The sequence below is a fragment of the Lemur catta genome, chromosome 6, assembly GCF_020740605.2.
Source record: "Lemur catta isolate mLemCat1 chromosome 6, mLemCat1.pri, whole genome shotgun sequence".
Taxonomy (NCBI): domain Eukaryota; kingdom Metazoa; phylum Chordata; class Mammalia; order Primates; family Lemuridae; genus Lemur; species Lemur catta.
The window spans coordinates 22687344-22710487 of NC_059133.1; the positions used below are offsets into that span (position 1 = coordinate 22687344).

The following is a 23144-nucleotide window of genomic DNA, read 5'->3' on the forward strand; positions in this document are numbered from 1 at the left end:
TGGTTTATTTATGGATCTTCTTCAATGGACTGTAAACTCCTGGATAATGAGTCTTTAGTTTCATTCATCTCTGTATTCTTAGTACCTAGTACAGCACTTAACACATAGCAGATATTCAGTAAATGTTTGCTGTATAACTGAATGGCTGGCTGACTGACTCAGTAAATGAATGAATAAATGATTACATTTACACACACATAAATACTTAAAACCAAGAGATAAATAAGTGAAAGAATCCTAACACTTCAAACAGAAGCCTTATATTTCTTTCCTATGCCAGAAACAGATAAACAGAAAGTGAAATTTAGAGAAAACATTATTTCCATTTTCATCTTATTCTATTGCCTCATTCCTACAAGGTGCACTGCCAAAAACATTCCAAAAGGGCTCATCAGCTAAAAGCTAAGCAGTCACAAGGTTCACAAATCTTTTCCCGTGTTCTATTAATAGTTAAAAGACCTATAACTTAAGCATGGTAAAGACAATAAAATAATCCATACTGAATATGGAAAAGGAAGTTATTATGTAAGTCCAGAGAGAACAAAGAAAATAGCAAAAGATTCCCCAGCAAGATAAAAGCAGGGAAAAATGTACAAAACAAGTTTTTTCATCTTTATTTTTCCCATCAATTTCTCTTTCCTTTTTTAACTTACAGATTAAACTAAAAAAAAAAGTGTCTTAATCCCCTTTAAGTGATATGTATAGCAACATAAATTGGTAAATATCAAATGCACTATTTTCAGTCAAAGAAACTTGCAAAAGAGATTTTACCAACATTTTAATTATGGAAGATTTGACATGTACAATGCAACGGCAAACTTTGATTTAAGGAAAATTAAATTTCAAGCTATTAATAAATTGGTTCTGACCTGAATAGATAAGCATTTTTAGTAAATCCGTGTAGTATCCTGTATCTGTTTCTTCAATAGTTGAAGAATTAATGCTAAGCTGCTTCCCAATGAAATTTCGGCAGGTTATCTTAAAAAAGAAAGATGAAAACAAGTATTACTTAGGTATTTATAGTCAAAAATTTGGCTTACTTGAAATGTTTCTCTCATTTTTTATTTGTCAAAATAAAGAGATATAAAATAATGCTACAAATAAAAGCTGGCAGAATAGCATTTAATCATGAGAACTTTCAAGGAAAAAAAAGCTACATAATTTTTCATATTTCTTCTGTACAGCACAGCTGGAAAAGCTTAAGGCAAATTACATAAAGCAATTAGAAGATGATTTTCTGTTATTCTATAAATTCTCTAGTACAAATATATCTTCCATGATGTGGGTTGAAATATATTTAAAATATTGGTTGCTTTTCTAATGGCAAATTTTCCACCCTATTCATAATTAATTCAATTTTAACTTCCCTTGTGAAGCTTTGCAGAACTTTCTCTGTAGTATTTTGACAATTTATTTTCTAACAGATATCTGAATCTTAAAATTATAAAATATCTGAAAACAGAATATTTTTAGACAGAAGAAAAATTTGTAAAGGGTCTAAGACCCTCTTGTCTCCATTTCTCTGCTCCTACCCCTTGAACTAACCTATCGCTTAAAATACAGCCCTCCTTGAACCCCTAGTCTCAAGTAGATGCTTCTTCATTGCCCCCGTGAGTATTTATATAATGAGATGGAAACACAGTCAAATAAAATGGAAATTTCTTCCCACAGTCTAATAAGGCCCAACTTGCCCTCGTCTTTCCTACTTCTCCGGCTTCATCAAACCAATCTTTATTGAACACCCATTATGTTGCAAACACTGTTCCAAGCTGAAGGGATAATATAGCAGAGAACAAAAACAAAAATTCCTATTCTTATGAAACTCATTCTAGTGGGAGAAGAGAGATAATAAAGAAAACAGTGAAGTACAATATATAGTATATTAAAGAATTGTAAATGCTACAGAGAGAAATAGAGCAAAGAGGCACATGGTTTTAAATAGGGTAGTGAGGAAAGGCCTCACAGAGAATGAAACATTTAGCAAACACTGGAAAAAGGTGAGGGAAAAATCCGATGTGGATATTTAGCCAGGGGACATTCCAAGCAGGGGCAAGAGCAAATGCAAAGACCCTGAGGCAGGAACATCTTAACGGTGTAGTTAAAACCTGCAAGGGAGTAACAGGATATGAGTTTCCAGAGATAACAGGAGGATCAGTTTTGTAGGATAAGTTATACTAAGGCTATGATAAAGACGTTCACTTTACTCTGAATCAGATGGAAAGCCACTGAAGGATTTTAAACAGAAGTGTGACATGGTCTGACTCGAGTTTTTTAAAGGCCCATTCTCTCTGCTGCATTGAGAACAGACTGTAGCCTGGAGGTTGTGGGGATGCAGGGTAATTAGGAGGTCATCACATTAATCGAAGCAAATGCAACAGTGGCTTGGGTCAGAGAAGGAGTGGTGGAGAGAGTAAGAAGTAGTTTGATTCTGATTGCATTTTGAAGGTAGAGGATTTGGTGATGAGATGGAAGTGAGCTGCGAGAGCAAGAGAGGAACCAGGCATGTCTCCAAGGCATCTGGCCTGAGCAGCCAGGACAGGCTTGTCATTGATTGAGGAAGACTTGGTGGAAGAGGTTTGCTCGAGATGTGCTAAATTTGAGAATTGTACTCAGTGTCTAATAGAACATGTTGATTAGGTAGTGTGACGCTTTCTTATATATCAACTTGGCTAGGGCTAAACTATGAGGAGGAAAGGGAGGGAAGCATCCATTCTGTGGCATACACACTTCATCCTAGTTGTTAATTAAACACTAACCTAGGTGCTGCTGTGAAGGGATTTTGCAAATGCTAATTAAAGACCTTAATAAACTAACTTCAAATTAGGGAAATTATCCTCGGTGGGCCTGGCCAAATCAGGTAATGAGTCTTTGCTATGTGAGCAGTCCCTAGGACTCCAGACACCAAACAGCAGCCGAGTCTTCAATTGTTCTCTCCTCACTGGATCTTCCCTCACCAACTGCCTATGAACAACAGCTTCTGCTCATGCCTGTGGGGTTCCTTCCTGCTCATGACCCTGACTGCCTGCCCATGGATTTTGGACTTGCTTAGCCAGTCCCTCACAAGCACATTAGCCAATTCCTCATAATACATCCTTTGACAGATAGCCAGACAGGTAGATAATGGATATTGTGAAATATATATTTGGTCTTTGTCCTCATTTCCCTGGCATACAACTCCTAAAATACTTGGAATCTCCAAAGTGATGTATTTTTGTATGCTACTGAGTTGACTGACGGCTGATAGCCCCTAGGATGGGTCTGGTCACCAGAAAGACCAAGGCAGGATTAGGACTTTCAGCCCCCTTCCCCAACCTCTAGGGAAGGTAGGGGGATGAAGGTTAAGTCGATCGCTAATAGCCAATGATTTAACCAACCACGACTATTTAATGAAGCCTCCATAAGAACCCAAAAGCACTGGGTTCAGGGAGCTTCCAGAGAGCTAAACCTGTGGAGGTTCCTAGAGGGCGCTGCACCCAGGGAGAGTAGGGAAGCTTCCCCATACCTTGCCCTGTGCATTTCTTCATCTGTTTCCTTTGTAATATCCTTTATAATAAACCAGTAAATGTGTTTCCTTGAGTTCTGTGAGCTACTCTAGCAAATTAATCAAACCCAAGGAGGGTATCATGGGGACCAACTGATAGCTAACTGGTCAATCAGAAGCACAGGTAAAATAACCTGGGGTTTGCAATCAGCATGGGAAGGGGCGGGGAGTGCAGTCTTGTGGGACTGAGCCCTCAACCTGTGGGATCTGCTGCTATCTCCAGGCAGATAGTGGGAATGGAACTGGAGGACACCCAGATGGTGTCCACTGCAGAACTGATTTCTTGCTTACTCGTGGGAAGAAATTCCCACACATCTGGTGTTGTGAGAGCGCAAGGGGAGAAACAGAGTTTGTTTTTTCCACTCAATAGATAAGATAGATCTATCTTACTAGTTCTGCTCCTCTGGTTGAACCCTGACCATTACAGGCAGTTAGATATAGCAACACAAAATTCAGGAGAAAGGTCTACAGCGGGGATGTAATGTCAGTAGTCATCATCATAGAGATGGTACCTAGAACCACAGACTGGATTAACTCACTAAGGGACAGGATGTGGATAGAGAGGACAGGAGATCCAAGAACAGAGTCTTGGGACACACTAACATGAAGACATTGGGGAGAAGAGGAAGAAGAACAAGCAACAAAGAAGACTCAGAGGTGTGTCTGCCACATTTCAGCCACATAGGCTTTCTTTCTGCCCCATCTCAGGGCCTTTGCCCTTGTTCTTCCCTTGGGCTAGAATGCTCTTTCTCCAGGTCATTGTATGGCTGGCTGCTTCTCACCAAATATCACCATCTCCAAGAGGTCCTCTTGATCACCCCTACCAATGTTTCCACCCCCCACCCAGCCTATCTCTATTTATTGACCTATTTTATTTTCTTCAGAGAACTTATAATGTTCATAAATCTTTCTATTTATCTGTTTTCATGTTTATTATCTGGCCCTATTAAACTCCATGAAGCAGGAATTCAAACTGTATCATCACCAAAATAGAATATGCCAGAGGCAAGGCTATTGCCGTAAGAAACCTTCCCGAGAAGAAGAAAATGCCGTCCTTGCTGAGTGAGTGAAATGCCACAGCACACAGGCTGGTGTGGAGAGCAGGGGCTGGATTTCAGCCCCTGCATATATGCCAGGGGCCTTTGGGAAGGATGCAGACGGTACAACTGTGTGCAATGGCTCTAATGAGGCAGTCAATACATATTTGCTAAATTAATAAATTAGAAAATTTACTTATCTCTTTTCTCTACCTGATTCAAGCTATACCATGACTTCCATGGGCCCTAGGCACTTTTGTCTTCATGGGCCATTCCTCCATTAAAAATAAATTAAAAATCATTCTTTTTGATTGTGTTAGTAGAAATACAAAATTATGAATAACAAAAATACAAACATTTTATTTGACCTAAAAGTTATTTTTTTCTTCTTATTTTAAAAGAAATTAAAACACTTAGTAGGCTCCTGAAAGTACTGTGGGCTCTAGACACTGTCTCCATTGTACCTAATGGATATGTCAACCCTGACTTGAATAGAAGCTTCTTGTACACAAGTACTTAATTTCTGTTTATTCTGTATCTGGAAAATACTGGCACATAGCAGGCTCTCAATAATGTTTGTGATTTGAATGATAAATGCCTAAGTGAAAATAATAATATTCATCTGATTTCTAAGTCTTTCTATATTGTATGTGTGCTAATAAGGAATCACAATTGCATGAATAATAGAGCTGAACTTACCTTCTCTCCATATTTGGCCTCATACATTGCACAAGGTTGTTGGCTAATATCTGGGCCCTTGAACTTGTGTATTCTCAGAAGAAGCTGGCGCTGTGCATATACTAGGAGTGGTGTCACTTGTTCTGTATATCTCTCACTAGACAGAGGTAAAGAATGCATTAAAAAGTAAACATTAGTCAAAAGACTTTTTTTTCCAATTAAGTCTGTTATTTTCAATTGCCCTTATAGCAGTACTTACTGTGAAACTGTATTGAACTGAATGGCAAGCCATACTAGTGTTTCCCATTTTTCCACTTGATATAAAACTTCTAGAGATTTTAACACAAAGTCATGGATCCATTTCAAATCAACCAAATTTACATCATCCAAAGGATGCTCAAAAGTAAGGCTAGAACCACCATTATCATTTTTAATATTCCCGTAACAGCTTGGAACACTGAACTCTCCTTTGTCTTCAATAGACTGCAAGTAGCACATTGAAAAAGAATTATGTAATTTCAGATTTTACTACATATTTTTTCTGAAAACTGAATGTGATAAAAATGCAACATGGAAAAGAACTGAATCAAAAAGAAAATTAAAATATGTTTTGATTATGCAAATCAAAGCTTGATAATTTGAGGCAGTACTATCCAATACAAATTTCTGAGATGATGGAAATGTGCTACATTTGTGCTGTTCGATATGGTTCAATATAGTCACTCCACACCTGTAGCTACTGAGCTTTTGAAATGTGATTAGTGTCACTGAATTTTTTTAAATGTTAAGGTGCTTATCAATCAAAGATTTCAGGGAAACATGGTTCCCCTTTTTATATTTCAAAGTATTAAGGGGGTACAAATATTTTTGGTTCCATGGATCACTGTTGTGTGTTAATCCACTTGTGAATTGATGGGCATTGGGGTTAATTCCACAGCTTTGCAATTGTAAATTGTGCTGCAATAAACTTTCAAGTGTAGGTATCATTTTGATAAAATGACTTCTTTTCCTTTGGGTAATTACCCAGTAGTGGGATTTCTGGATCAGATGGTATGTCTACTTTTAGTTCTTTGAGGAACTCCATACTGTTTTCTACAGAGATTGTATTAATTTGCAGTCTCACCAACAGTGTATAAGCATTCCTTTTTCTCTGTATCCATGCCAGCATCTGTTGTTTTTAGACTTTTTAATAAAGGCCATTCTGACTAGGGTAAGGTGATATCTCACTGTGGTTTTGATTTGCATTTTCCTGATGATTAGTGACATTGAGCACTGTTTCATCAAAAAGGCAGAAAGCTCAAAAATTAACAATCTAATGACACATCTTAAGGAACTAGAAAAGGAAGACCAAACCAAACCCAAATCTAGCAGAATAAATAACTAAGGTCAGAGCAGAGCTAAGCAAAATCAAAAATAAGAAAATTATACAGGCCAGGCGCGGTGGCTCACGCCTGTAATCCTAGCACTCTGGGAGGCCGAGGCGGGTGGATCGCTCGAGGTCAGGAGTTCGAGACCAGCCTGAGCAACAGCGAGACCCCATCTCTACTAAAAATAGAAAGAAATTATCTGGCCAACTAAAATATATATAGGAAAAATTAGCCAGGCATGGTGGCGCATGCCTGTAGTCCCAGCTACTTGGGAGGCTGAGGCAGTAGGATCGCTTAAGCCCAGGAGTTTGAGGTTGTTGTGAGCTAGGCTGATACCACGGCACTCACTCTAGCCAGGGCAACAAAGCGACACTCTGTCTCAAAAAAAAAAAAAAAAAAAAGAAAGAAAAAATTATACAGAAGATCAATGAAACATGTTGGTTCTTTGAAAAGATAAACAAGATTGATAGACCTTTTGCTAGATTAACCAGGAATAGAAGAGAAAAGACCCAAACAAGCTCAATCAGAAATGAAAAAGGAGATATTACAATGAATACACAGAAATACAAACAATCATTTGTTAATACCATAAAAATCTCTATGCACATAAACTCAAAAACACAGAAGACATGAACAAATTTCTGGAAACACATAATCTCCCAAGACTCAATTCAGGAAGAAACAGGACTCCTGAACAGACCAATAAGGAGCAGCAAGTTTGAAGCAGCAATAAAAAAATCTTCCAACGAGAAAAGGCCCCAGACCAGATGGATTCACAGCCAAATTTTACCAGACCTACAAAGAAGAGTTGATACCATACTGCAGAAATTATTCCATAACATCAAAAAGGAGGGAATCCTTCCCAACTCATTCTACAAAGCTAGTATCACATTGATACCAAAGACAGGAAAAGACACAACAAAAAAGAAAACTACAGACCAGTACTATTTATGAATATAGATGCAAAAATACTCAATAAAATACTAGCAAACCAAATTCAACAGCATATCAAAAAAATAATCCACCACGACCAAGTGGGCTTCATCCCAGGGATGCAACAATGGTTCAATATAGGTAAATCAACAAATGTGATTCACCACAAAAACAGAAGCAAAAATAAAGATCATATGATCATCTTAATAGATGCAGAAAAAGCATTTGACAAAATTCAGCACCCTTTCATGATAAAAAAACCTCAACAAACTAGGGATAGAAGGAACATATCTCAAAATTGTAAAAGCTATATATGACAAACCCACAGCCAGCATCATACTGAATTTTTAATTTTATTTAATTTCAATTAATTCAAGCTTAAATTTAAATAGTCATGCATGGCTAATGTTTACTATATTGAAAAGCACCAACTAAGATCTATAGTTCTTGGTATACAATCACAAACCATTTTAGGATATTAAACTAATAAAGTTTTTAGGAAAAACAGGCTTTAGTATAAACAAATAATGAAGTTCCCCATTACACTGGTTACATTTGTTAACTTTTAGAATAATATGCCCAATTCCTTGATGCAAAGGTCAAGCCTATAGAGGAGAAAATCTTCTAGAAGACCCTCTTTTTGCCTAAATTAATGAGTTACTATGTACTTATTGTGTTCATTTCCCATGAGTCCCTGATACATTTGTATATACCTCTGGAAATTCTTAAGGCAAATCAAATCCCCTTAGATTCATTTAATGGCCAAGCTATAGCCCAAAACAGTTGAGTAACTCAAGTCCAGCCCCTCCTATCTCAACAATACCATTAAAAGTAGCTTTAATATGTCATGATATTAGGTAGTGAGTCCTCCAAATTTATTCTTTTTAAAAAAATTTTTGGGCCGGGCACGGTGGCTCACGCCTGTAATCCTAGCACTCTGGGAGGCCGAGGCGGGTGGATTGCTCGAGGTCAGGAGTTCAAGACCAGCCTGAGCAAGAGCAAGACCCCGTCTCTACTAAAAATAGAAAGAAATTATACAGCCAACTAAAAATCTATATAGAAAAAATTAGCCGGGAATAGTGGCGCATGCCTGTAGTCCCAGCTACTTGGGAGGCTGAGGCAGTAGGATCGCTTAAGCTGAGGAGTCCGAGGTTGCTGTGAGCTAGGCTGACGCCACGGCACTCATTCTAGCCTGTGCAACAAAGCGAGACTCTGTCTCAAAAAAAAAAAAAAAATTTTTAGTCACTGACTTTTTTTTTGCATTTGCTCAGAAATTTTTAAATGAATTGTCCATTTATACCAAAAAAATACATATTGGGAATTTCACTGAGATGTCATTGTATCAATAGATCAAGTTAGGAATAACTGATTTCTTAATATTAAGTCTTCAGCTCATGAACATTACATATCTCTTCATTTATTTAGGTCTTCTTTTATTTTTGTCTGTAAGGTTTTACAGTTTTCAGTGTAGAAATCTTGTGAAAGTTTCATTAGATTATTCCTAGATTTTTGACATTTTGGATGATATTTTAAGTGGTATTGTTTTTAAGTTTTTATTTTCTAACTATTTACTGCTAGTCTATAGAAATAAAATTTATTTTTGTACATTGACCTTAAATCCTGCTACTTTATTAGTTCTAGTAGTTGCTTTGTAGAGCACTATAGAGTCAAGATTCTTTATATAAAAATTTGTTTTGTTCACAAATTAAAAACAGTTGTATTTCTTCCTTTCTAATCTGTGCGCTTTTTATTTCTTTATCTTGCCTTATTGTACTGTCCAGGATCTCTGACATGATGCTTAATAAAAGTGCTATGAGCAGACATCCTTGTTATGTTCCCAATCTTCACCATTAAGCATGATGTTATCTGTGGTTGTTTTCTATTCCTAGCTTTCTGGGAGTTTTTAACATCAATGGACACTAAATTTTATAAATACTTTTGCTGCAACCATCTCAATGGCCATATAATTTCTCTCCTTTAACCTGTTAATATGGTGAATTCCATTGATTGATTATCAAATGTTAACCTTACATTTCTGGGATAAACCCTACTAGAATGTCATTTGCACATTTTTGTATTTTATATATCATATCATTTACATATTTTATATATCTCTGGGATTGATTTGCTTGCATTTCGTTAAGGAGTTTTGTGTTTATGTTCATGAGAGATATTGGTTCATACTTTTCTGGTTGATATCTCTGTCAAAATTAAGCTGCCCTCATTTCTAAAAAAAAAAAAAGTATAAGATTTATTATTTATTCCATGTATTTTTGCTATAATTCCCCAGGGAAATATTCTGAGTCTGGAGTTTTCTTTATGTAAAGGTTTCTGATTATGAATTCAGTTTTGTTAATATATTTAGGGTAATTCATATTTTCTATTTCTTCTTGTGTCAGATTTGCTAAGTTGTGCTTTCCAATAAATGTGACCATTTCACCTAAGTTGTAAAAATTGATCATAGTATTCCCTTATTTATCTTTTAATATTAATAGGATCTATAATTATATCCCTCTTTCATTACTAATATATCAGTAATTTGTGCTTTTCTTGCTGTTGTATTTGTGCATCAGTATTCTTGGGAGTATACCAGTTTCAATAATCTTTTCAAAATATTAATTTTTTACTTTATTGATTTTGTTTTTGTGTTATATTAACTGATTTCTGCTTTTCTGCCTTTATCATTTCCTTCATTTCTTTTTCTTCTTTCCTTCCTTCTTTTTACTTACTGTGGATTTAATTTTCTCTTCTTTTCCTAGCTCCTATAAGTGGACACTTAGATAATTGATATTGTATCTTTCTTCTTTTTTACTAAGCATTAAAAACTATAAATTTCTCTCTATGCAGTGCTTTATCTGTATCTCACAAATTTTGATATGTTATCATTAGCCTTAAATATTTTCCAATTTCTCTTGCTTTCTTCCTTGACCCATGGGTCATTTAGAATTGTGTTGTTTAATTTCCAGATATTTGGAGATTTTTCTTCCTATATTGTGGTAATATGCTTAAAATTTAATTATATAGTAGTCAAAGCACATGCTTTTTAAAATTTTAGTCTTTTAAAGTCTATTAAGACATATTTTTTTAATCTGCATATGATCCATCTTGGTGAACACACACCATTTGCACTTATGCTCTCTTTCTATCCACCTGGGTTTACTGTACTTCAATTCTGATATTAATTACCCAGAGTTAGCTCAGACCCCACAGGTTAAAGGGCTCCACCCTCCAAAAAACTGCCCTCACTTCAGATTGCCAGCCACAAGTGTCAAGGTCGCCCACTCTACAGACTGATCAGCTATAAATTTAAGGTTTCCCATAATACCATCAGGTTTGATAATTTACTAGAATTACTCCCAGAACTCACTGAAAGCACTATACCTATAAATACAGTTTTACTATAAAGGAAACAACTCAGGAACAGCCAAATGAACAGGCACATGAGGCACGGTCTGAGAGGGTCCTAAGCACAGAACTTCCATGCCCTCTCCCAGTGGAATCAGGGCATCTTACACTCTTGGCACATCAATGTGGTCATCAACAAGGAAGCTCTTCAAGCTTTGGGTGTCCAGAGTGTATTTTAAATTTGTGTTATTAGATATATACACATTTATGATTGGTATGTCTTCCTGATGAATTGAACCTCCTCTTATTATGAAATGTCCCTCTTTACCTCTCATAATGCTCCTTAATTTGAAGACTACTTTATCTAATATTAATATAGCCTCACCACCTTTATTATGTTTACTGTTTTCATGCCATATCTCTTTTCATATTTTTATTTTAAGTCTATCTCTTTCTTTATATTCAGAGTGTTTCACTTGTAGACAGTTATACTTGTCTGTCTTTTTTATCCAGTCAGACAATCTCTGCCTTTTAATTGGGGTGTTTAGCCTACTTATATTTAATATAGTTATTGATATGATTGAGTCAGATTTAACATTTACTATTTGTTTTCTATTTGCCCCATATGTTTTTTTGTTCCTCTGTTCTTTCTTTCCTGCCTGAGTTAATTGACTATTTATTTTATTTCATTGGCTTTTTAGCTATATCTCTCTTTTGGTAGTTACTCTAGAGATTAGTAAATACATCTTAAACTTATCACATTCCACTTAAAGTTAATATGTACTATTTTATATAAAGTGTAAAAAACTTATAATAGTTTAATTTTATTTACCCTCTCTTTTGTGCTATTGTTGTTAAATATTTTCCTCTAGAAATGGCTATAAATTCTAGCAGACATGAAGTACTAGAACAGGGACAGATAAAGCAGTGGAATAAAGATCAACTGACAAGCTATGTGATCTCTCCTAGGATCTATTTCTTTATCTGCCAAAAAAATTGTTATGAGGATTAAATAATGCATTAAGGTTAATTTATGTAGGAGCTGGAACGCAGTAAATGTTAATTTTCCTTCCCTTTAACAAATTAAATTTTCAGGGTAAGATATTTTTAATTAACACCAATGCAAGTTATATATTATAAAGAAAAATAATAATGAAAAGCAAATGAAATATAGACAAAATAAATGAGAACTCAAGAAAAATATCAATTTCTACTTACCCAAGCTGCATAGTACAAAGATATTTTTAATTGAATGTAGTAAAAATAATTACAAAAATGTTCTTACCTTAATAGAATTGGTATCTTGTAGCTGTATTAGCATGTCAATAAGTAATTCTGCTCCTAAATAAAATGGTAAAACAGTGGTACAGAGAAAATTATCCTGGCTAATAGGAAATGTTTTATAAAGATCCACTGCCTGTTTAAGAAGTATTTGTAGCTCCTGAGTATAGTTCCAAAAGGCCCGACAGCAGTTCTGAAGCAGAGTCCAATAGCCACCACGATGAGCAAGAACCTAAGACAAACACATTCGAAAAACCTCTAAGTTCCAAAAGTTACAGATATCTGAACAAATTCATCTTTCTGCAAATATTATATGTCAATAATTAAAAATAACTAACACTATTTGTTATGTGCCACTTATATGTGCTAGATACTCTGTTAAGACATTTACATGCATTATCCCATTTAATCCTAACAATAACTCCTATAAAGTAAGTATGCACTAGTATTCTACCCAATTTGCAGATGAGGAAATGGAGGAAATGGAGGTATGGGGCCAACTTGCCCAAGGTCATGAATCTACTAAGTGGTGACCTCAGATTTGCACACCAGTGGTCTGACTCCAAAGATCCCATTGTTCCATGTGCTGAGGATGCAGCAGTGCGCAAGGGAAGCTGAGTCTGTCCTCATGCTACTTAAGTTTATCTGAGAAGATCAATGCTAAAAAAGCAGACAAATAAAAATATAATTTCAGGGCCAGGTGCGGTGGCTCACACCTGTAATCCTAGCACTCTGGGAGGCCAAGACGGGAGGATCATTTGAGCTCAGGAGTTTGAGATCAGCCTGAGCAAGAGCGAAACCCCGTCTCTACTAAAAATAGAAAGAAATTAGCTGGACAACTAAAAACATATAGAAAAAATTAGCTGGGCATGGTGGCACATGCCTGTAGTCCCAGCTACTCAGGAGGCTGAGGCAGGAGGATCGCTTGAGCCCAGGAGTTTGAGGTTTATGAGAGCTAGGCTGACACCACGGCCCTCTAGCCCTGGCAACAGAGAGAGACTCTGTCTTAAAAAAATATATAATTTCAGAGAATAAGAAGTTTTATAAAGAAAAATAAAGCAGAAATGGATGGGAATCTGACGGGCATGTCCTGAGAGAATATGTTATTTCAGGCAGAAGGTCAGGAAAGAAGAGGAGGTGACATTTGAGCAGAGATCCGTTGAATTGAACAAGTCACGTGAAGGTGGCAGTCAGGGTGTTGGGTGGAGAAGAGCATTTGAGCCTCAGGGAACTGCCAGGAGGGAGAGTGAAACTGAGGGCCTAGGAGGGAACAAGCTTAGTGCTTTCAGGACTGCAGAGTGGGGAGTGGGCTGAACAAGGGCAAGAGTTGGAGGAGCTGAGTTCCGCGAGGCGTGCAGGACCAGCTTTCCTCAGGCCCCAAAGCTGGTGGCAAGGAGGATAGAGTTGGATGCTCATGATCAGAGAGGATGATTTGGGTTTACTTTATATTTTGTAAAATCATTCTGTCCACTCCATGAAGAATATGGGAACTTAAGTGTTCCTTTCTTATCTAGAAAGGATAGATTTCCCCTATCTCTTGAGAGGTTCATTGTATATGCTCTTCCTCCTATGAGAAAAAAAAGAAATTGATTTCTTTGTAGCTAATGATTCTAATTCTGGTTTTAATAATCTATCACATAATATTTTAAAAGAAAAAGAGAGAAAAGCATTTAAGAGAAAACACAAGTGACAGGAAGAAGCAGGAGGTTGGGGCTAGGGGCCGGGCTTTCCTGTAGCCTGGAAAGATCTGTCCCTGTGCTAGAGGGAAGCAAGAGCTCTATGGCACCCCCAAGAGAGATCAAGATCCCAGAGAGGAAAGTCTGGCATCCAAAGAGAACCCACATCCCAGAAGAAAGATGTATGCATATTCACAGGAACTGCTTAGACAGGGACAAAGATTCCCTAGGCTTTTGGTGGGTGGAGGATGGATGACAGATGACTAAAGGAGTTCATCCTCTCTCCCTGACAACTTGACAATGCATGCCTCAGTATCACAGCGGGCACACATCAAAAGTGAGTGAGGCTAAATCCAGCAAGATGAGGTCTCAAAGTCAAAACTAGAACTATGTATAGTAAGTAAATAAATACAATACATCATACACGCCCAAGTTTATAGGCTGATATTTATATCTACTACATTAGCAAATAAGGATTGCATTACCATTGCTCTCCTGCAATATGAAAAGATTTTCATAAAATGATCCAATAGACCCAAATTTGCTCGATCCTTTTCTTTAGTACCAAGACCTGATTGAGAGTCTGACTTGTAAACAGTTTGTGTCTTGGACACAGTTTCATCACTCATTTTGGAACCAGCAAATGTAGAAAATTCTTCAGCATCTAAGGTACAAAAATAAGGTATAACATGATTAAAAACATAGAATTAAGTTCCAGAAAACATAGTAGGTGGTAAGCATAAAATGAGTAATTCGGATAACAAATGCTATGTAAATCTGGAAAAAGGATAAGATTATTACAGACACAATGAACCAAGGAAAGTTTCTAGAAAAGGAGGCACTTAGGTCTAAAAGGATGGGCATTATTTGGCTATATGAGAAAATACAGGGAACATTTCAGACAAAGGCAATAGCAAAAGGAACAATGTAAAAGTAGAAATGTACATTTTTTTAAGGGAACAATGACAACGGTGGCATAAAAACAAGAGTATTGCTCTTGCCACAAACTGTCTCTTAGAACTCTACATTAGATAATAAGTGTCAGTAACACAATATTCTAATGTCAGTTTCTAAAAACAAACAAATAAACAAAACCTCAGGAAACCATATATTATAATCTAGATACAAAAACCAGACAATATGGAATTTACTTCCAAATGCTTCTATACACACATAGTGTGATATGAAGGTACCAGTTAAACCTAATCTAATTTCTAGAAGAAATTAGAAAGCATGCCAAGTACCTCAAACATGAATCAACACTCCTGGGGCAATTAACTAGCCTACCAAGAACCCTGATCAACAGTAAGTTACATAGCACTTAAAATGCCACCAGTACAAATCTATGTAAGTGGGTTTGTAATAGCATAAAGATATTAAAAATAAGTTTTTATTTGTGAAGTGAGTGGTGTTTAAGATTGATTATTGGTTAGGAACAGTATCCAGGCTTCATCACCTTTGCAGGAAAGGGGTATAACAATTAGTCAAGGCTGGCAGATTGCAGTCATCAGTGCAGCACTAGGATTAAGAACACTGTTCACTTGCATGTCTCCACCTTCCGGAGCCCCCCCATCACCTGACCAGATAACAACACTTCTTGATCCTGCCATAAAATTATTATTGCATTCATCTTGGAGTGTGCTAGTTGGAAATCCTAGGGCAAGAGTGGATTGCCCTAAATATAATCAGCTATTATGATTGTTTTCACATCCACTTGTATCAGTATGTTTGATGGAATTTGTTTTGAAACTTACTTCCACTAAAATATAACACCTGGTAGTAAATCTTCACCTATCTTGAACCACTGGAGGCTACTAGTATTTAACAAAAGAGCATTATATTTGTTGAACAGCCAAACTGGTTTAGGTTGGAACAATAAAATAGATATTTCCAAATATCTATGATGATACCATAAAAATGTAGAAAATTTTTCAAAAATAGAGCAAACAAGAATCTTCTACAAAAACATCTGCACTCGAATGTTTATGCAGCACAATTCACAATTGCAAAATATGGAAACGACCCAAGTGCCCATCAATACATGACTGGATTAATAAAATGTGGTGTATGTATACCATGGAGTACTACTCAGCTAATAAAAGCAAGGCAAGGGCATTACACGTAACCAAAATGTTTGTACCCCCATAATATTCTGTAATAAAAAAAATATCAAAACTCAACAAAATTACTGGGGCTTAGGAAAATGGTTTGTGTACCTCTGTGTGTCTATGATGTGTGTATATGTGTGTGTGTTGTGTTAATGAATAAAAACCCAGAGAATATTTGATAGTAAATGAACATATTTATTTCACCTGATGGTAAGTTGGCCCTTCGTCTTTTAGATGTAAGAAGGAAATCAAGCATTGTTTTATAATGTTCTACAGTCAATTTTGCTGTTGGTAATACTGTTCCTGAATTATATAGTGAGAATATATTAGGATCACATGATCGGAAACTGCAAAAGAGAAAAATCAATATAATCAGAATAACTATAGATACTAGTATTGTTAAAAAACAATATAATCAGAATTAAATAAATCTGTCAAATACCATCCATTTTTATTTTTTAAAACATTTGCGAGTGAGTGCTTCCAAATTTTGGATCAGAAAGTATTTTGGCACTTAATCAAAATATAACATTTTCCCTTTTAACTTTTAAAATTATACAATATAACTTTGCTCTTAGGCATTTTAACATCAATATCCATTTCCCTAAAACGGCCCTTGAAAATGGGAATTAAAAATCTGTACTCACTCCATGAGCTCTGAAACAATAACTTATATCAATTTAAAACCACCTGGTAGCTCAATGAAGATGCCTACTATATAGAGCAATGTGTCCACAAGCAGTGCTATTTCTTTTCAAAAATAAGGCATAAGCAGTAAACAATCTTCCACCAAAAATAAACAAGTACTGAGTATACATTAACAGTTTTAATAAAATCAAAGTTAGCACCAAGTTACCCTGCCACAAATTTGATCATTGTTTTATTGTGCTGCCAAGTGATTGTGCATCAGTCGTCATTTATGATTGGAAGTTTGGAGACTCCGCGGTGTTCAGAGAACAGTGAGGAAGCCTCTTTGGTCTGAACTGTTTTCCCTATCATGGCCCCATGAATGGGTCACTTTGCCAAAAGCCTTCCCTGTTGGTCAGGCAAGCTAACTGCCTCCTGAATGCAGATCTGGTCTAGCCCACAAAGAAAAGGGTTTCATCTGGCAGAACTAAATTCTGGAGAAAGAGAAACTGGGACCAAGTTTATTGTGGATCTCAACCTGCACTTTTCCTTCACTGCATTATTGAAATAAATATCTTCTTAATTCATATTCTTATCTGCAGTCTTTCCTCTTGCCAATCCATTTGATATGTCGCTGCCAGAGACATTTTTTATCACGGCCCTGCTCAAAACCCCTCAATAATCTTCTACTATATATAAAATAAAGCCCAGATTTAACAGACATTTAAGACATTATGATCTGGTATCAACCTACTTTTCTAATTATTTCACACCACTCCCTTTCATACACCCTAGATTCTGGCCAGACTATTTGTGGTTTTCATCCTGTGTTTACTACCTGGGCTTGGCACACGTTCTTTCAACTAAGCAGAATACCTATTCCCTATCTGCACATTTCTAAACCTTGGCTATCCATCAAGACCCAGGCCTAGTGTCCTCTCCCCATGAAACCTTTCCTGTTAGCCCCAGCCAGAGGAAAGCCTCCTTCCAGGAACAAACAAGACCTAATGTGCTTTTCACCTTTTATCATTAACTATAGTTATTCATGAGTATTTATGACTAATCCTACCAGACTCTAACTTGTATATCCTGTTCATCTTTGCATACCCCTAGCACCTAGCCTAGTGCTTTGTATCTAATAGTTACTCAAGAAGTATTTCTTTATGAATGACTCTACAGCATCTTTTTAATGGTTACATAGTATTCTGTATTATACACATATCTCCTATTTTTATCACCCACAGTACTTAGCCAAAGAAACTCAGTAGGAGCTTAAAAATGTCTGTTGAATTAATAATAGAAAGCTTACATTGCATGAGACAATATGATCTGTTTATAGACACACTGTACCTCTAAATGAAATAGAGCTTTGCCTAATACTAGTATCTATAGTTATTATATAATTCACCTTAAATTTTTTTGGAGTTACACTTTATCCTTGCACTGAAAGCTAGATCAACAAATATATTCAAGATTTATGCAAATTAGTACTTCATAAGCACTTATATCTGGAACTTGTTTGGGGAAAATTCTGAGATAAAAAATTAAGAAATACACCAGTGGCCAGGATAAAGATAGAGGCACTCTGTAAACCTCTTTAAGTTGTTATTAGCATTACAGCTCTGAACAATCAAATACAATCCAGTTCATAAGGCTAAAATAACATTATTCATTGATAATATACTATACCTGACCATCATATGAGAAGTGCCAAATTTAAGTTTCATACGCTCCACTAGCTTTTGTAAAAGCAGGTTAAAGTGTGTGCTTGCCAGATACAGGTTCATTTGTGCTCTCCAGGGCATCTCCTCAAGAAATATCTGATGGAACCTCCTTTTTCTAACAAAATTTGATATTATAGGATTCAAGAGCTGTATCAGCAATCGAAATGCCACTTTTCTAACATCAGCTCTCTTATTTCTGCCAAGAAACAAAGAAGTTTTGAAATTACGCAAAAACATTCAGATATTTAATAAAGAAGAATCATTCCAATTTGTACAAAATACATCAAGAAGTCACTTAACTGCCCTTGCGCAAATGTTTCTGGCTTATTGATCATTTCCTCGGTGCTAAAAATGTGAACTAGAGCAGTAAAGAGGGCACAAGGATAAGCACCAGGGACAGAGACACATGTTGCCTTCAACTCTCTCTGATGTCTGTGTCCTCAGCTCAAACTAAACAGAGCTTTTCTTTTCCATAACCAAAAGGCGACTGAGATTAGACAATTAAATTATGATATACTATTCACATTCATCAACAAACTTCAATATTAAACAGGAAAAGCATTTCTCTGTATTGGTCCTTAAGGAAAAAAACAATTTAGCAAAATTTTGTCTAACACTAGTCAGACTCCAGAGGAAATAAAACGTCAGTCGAAGATAGATGATATAACTTCATAAATGCATATTCAATGTGCTCCAGAACAAAATATGCAAACTTTAGCTAATAGTTCAGATTTCAAGTATAACATCTTCAATTTTTAAAAAATCATTCCTATCAAAACTCAAAGCAGTTCAACTAGTTTCAGAGTTACAGAGTTATTTATAGAGCATGACTTCATGTCCATGAAACACTTCACCAATTTTCTCAATACTATTGGCAATGGTGCTGCCCCACTAGTCAGTACCATTTTACTTGATTTATACTGTTCACTTATATAACTATCAGTCTGAATCTGAATCAACACACACACATACACACACACACACACACACACACACACACACACAGAAGACTAAAGAAAGAGGGATGGAAGGAAGTAGGGAAAACAGACAGATGTTGTTACAAGAGGAAAGCAGACATTCTGAGCAAGGAAGGAAGAAAGGAAGCTTCCTCTTCACATGTAGTGTTTACATTATCATTCTCTTCCAAATATTTTGTATTTTGTTGATGATTTCCTTTTAATCTGAGGTTTTTTGGGCTCTTTGTTATTGTTTGGTTGTTTTTAGTGATATGTCATTTGGTTTTCCCAACAAATGTGAATCTTTTTAAAGACTGTATCTTAAAAGTTAAAAATATAATTTTCAAAATAAAAATTAACCTTGCCCTTGTGCGAGGAGATCAATTCTCCTTAAAAGGCTAAGAAGAGTCAACAGGATCAGCTGCACCTTCCCTGCCACTGACAGTGAGATAGTTAGAGAGATCGGCGAGAGGCTAGGCTTCCTCCAGGTATTGTGGCAAGATAATGATAGGCTCCAAGTGGCTTGGAAGGGAGTTCACAGCCAGCCCACAGAGGGTAGAGAAGCCTTCTCCTTCCATGAGAAAACCAGAGCACCTCCATAAGCAACAGATTTGAGGAGACCCGACAGACAGAGAGGAAGCTCAGAAGCTTGGTAAAGAAAATCAGCAGAAATGTTCAGTGATATGGAGCCATAAGACAAAGCAGATAAAAAGGTGCATTTAAAAATATTAAGGAATCCTGAAACTACCTCTGTATATTCCAGCTTAAGGAAATGAGCTCATAGATTGACATTAATGGAATCAGGATTCTCACCATTAGGGGAAAAGAGTTACAATTAGGAAAAGAGAAAAGAATGCAAAGTACCCTGTGGTTTTGAATTGACATTGGAGGTATAAGAATAAACTTACAGTTTTAGATAGATACAGAGATATTTATATAGCTATATTTAGATAGATACATTTAGATAGGCAGATGTAGATATACATGTGTCAATAGATATAGATAGATAGAGAGATAGGTAGATAGACAGATAGATTTATGTGGACAATTATATTTCCTAGTTCTGTCTGTTGAGAGGGCCTAGAAAGCAAAGAAAAATAGCCACCAATAGCTCCCACAACTTAGAGTCTAAATACCAGTTTTCGCTAAAAGGAATCAACTTATTCCAGGGCTGTCCAGGGCAGGTACAAGATGAATGTCTTAGGCTTGGGGTTGGTAAGTAAGAAGGAGCTCAAAAAAGTGATAGCAACATGTCAAAAAAAAAAAAAACTAAACAGCTATCCTAAGAGAGTTCCTGCTGGCCAAATATAGAACTATTTGAGAATCAAGATAAATGATAAATGATGTTAATTTGATAAAGAGTATACACAAGAACTAACCTACCACAAACATCATTGTTACTGATAAAATGTTGAAAGCTTGAAAGCTTTCCCTCTGAGATGAGAATCAGACAAAGATGCCCACTAACATCATTCTTCTCAGCCCGGTATTGGTGGGTCTAGCCAGAACAATAAAGAAGAAAAGGGGGAAAAGGGTACAAGAATTGGAAAGGAAGAAATAAAATGGTTGTTAATCATAAACAATGCAGTTATATATATATAGATAGATAGATAAAACTCCAAATAAACTACAGATAAAGTATTAGAATTAATCAGTGAATTTATTAAGCGCACTGAAGACAAAATCGATATATTAAAAAACTCTATTTCTACATACAAGCAACAAAAAATAATTAAATATTAAATTCTAAAAAAAGACCATTTCCAATAGCTTCAAAAATACCCAGAAATTAATCAAAGCAAAGAAGTGTAAGATTTATTCACAGAAAGTAGAAATTAAAAGAATAATTTTTAAATGTATAGAACTAAAATGAGAATAAAAACACCTTTAGTAACAAGTGTAGGATGCAGCTAAAATAGTTACTAGAAGAAAACTTAAATGTTCATGTTTTCTGAATTCAAAGCAATCCCAACCATACTTCCAGCAAGTTTTTTGTGTTTTAAAATTATCATTGTACAGTCATGTATCACTTAATTATGGGGATACATTCTGAGAAATGCATCACTATGCGATTTCATCACTGTGTGAACATCATAGAGTGCACTTATACAAACCCAGATGGTATAACCTACTACACACCTAGACTATATGGTATAGCAATAGCCTGTTGCTCCTAGGCTACAAACATGTACGGCATGTTACGGTACTAAATACTGTAGGCAACTGTAACTCAATGGTAAGTATTTGTGTATTTAATATAGAAAAGGTACAGTAAAAATACAATATTATAATCTTATGGGACCACCATTGTATATGTGGTTCATCGTTGACCAAAATGTCATTATGCGGCAGATGACTGCAATTTCTATCTTTCCCCATTAATTATTTCTAAGTATTTCTAAATGTCTACTTATGATTTTCAAATATATAGATCTTTTTGGTTATCTTTTCAAAAATTGGTTTCTACCTTAGTTGCACTGTAGTGAAACGTGGTTTGTATGGCTCCAAATCTTTGAAATTTCTTAAGACTCATTTCATAGCCAATGGTATAAATATTTTATGTATGCTTAAAAACAATAGGCATTCTCCTGTTGTTAGATATTTGTGGCACTTTTTTTCTCATAAATTTATAATCAGCTTGTCAATTTCCACCAAAAGAAAATCTCAAAATTATGAGGTAAGCATGCTACTGTAGAAGTCAAAAAAAGAACAACTGAATCAACCAAAAGAAAGAAGGTAGATATCCGAGAGAAATGGAAACATGTTTAAACAAAAACTTGGACATGGATCTTCATAAGCACTATTATTCATAATAACCAAAAAGTAGAAGCAATCCAAATGTCTACCAAGTGACCAATGAATAGATAAAATGTGCTGTATCCACAGAATGAAAAGGCCAAAATTTGGTCCTTTGAAAAGACTAAAAAAATAGACAAACCTCTGGCAAGACAAATCACAAAAATATGAGAAAAGACAAAAATTAATAAATTTTGGAATGAAAAGCAGGATATAAGCCTATAGTTATAGCAGAGATCAAAAGATAATATAACTTTTTATGAACAAATTTGAAAACTTAGATTAAATGGACAATTTCCTAGAAAAAATATAATTAACCAAAAGGGATTCAAAAAAAAGATCACAGACCCAAAGAGTCCTATTAGTCTTAAAGAAATTGGATCAGTAGGTAAAATTTTCTGTGTGTGTATACAAGCATGGTGTAATACAATAAAAATACATATTTGGTCTTTCTCCCTGGTTCCTGGCACAGAGGTCCTAAAGTCCTTGGAATTTTCTGAGTGGTAGAAATTTCTTCTGTTACTCATAATAAGTCATTTTGGAAGATACCTGAGTTTATGCTCATGTGGTGACTCAGGGTGACTAGGTAGCCTCACGATGGGGGCTGGGCACCAGAAAGATCAAACACATGATTAGAAGCTGGCAGTCTCAGCCCCATCCCTCCAACCTCCTGACAGAGACATGGATGCAAATTAGGTCATGAAAACTCTTGAACAATGAGGTGCAGGGGTCTTCCAGCAGGTGAGTGCAACTACAAGCGAGGAGGGTCATGCACCCCAACTCTACAGAAACAGAAGTTCCTACATGACAGACCCTTCTGGACTTTGCCCTATGTACCTCTTGATCTGGCTGTTCATCTTTTACATTAAACCAATATACATGAAAAGTGTTTTCCTGACTTCTGTAAACTGTTCTAGCAAATTTTTGAACCTGAGGAAGGAATCCTCGAATTTGTACTCAGCCTGGCTGAAGTGTGAGTACCTTAGACATTCCATTTGTGGCTGCCATCTGAAGTGGAGGCAGTATGTGGGACTGAGCCCTTTAACTTGTGGGATCTGATGCTAACTCTAGGTAA

The 23144-nt window shown here is 36.0% G+C and overlaps 1 protein-coding gene across 1 annotated transcript in view; it reads right to left on the reverse strand.

Moving 5' to 3' along the window:
• The window catches only part of CFAP54 (cilia and flagella associated protein 54), a 281353-nt gene that overhangs the window by 159516 nt on the left and 98693 nt on the right, over positions 1–23144 (reverse strand). The window contains exons 33-39 of the mRNA XM_045553185.1: positions 18283–18513; positions 16171–16313; positions 14344–14522; positions 12187–12414; positions 5516–5739; positions 5278–5413; positions 870–978 (exon numbers count right to left, since the gene is read on the reverse strand). Coding sequence (XP_045409141.1) covers positions 870–978; positions 5278–5413; positions 5516–5739; positions 12187–12414; positions 14344–14522; positions 16171–16313; positions 18283–18513 — 1250 coding nt within the window. The remainder of the gene's footprint in view (positions 1–869; positions 979–5277; positions 5414–5515; positions 5740–12186; positions 12415–14343; positions 14523–16170; positions 16314–18282; positions 18514–23144) is intronic.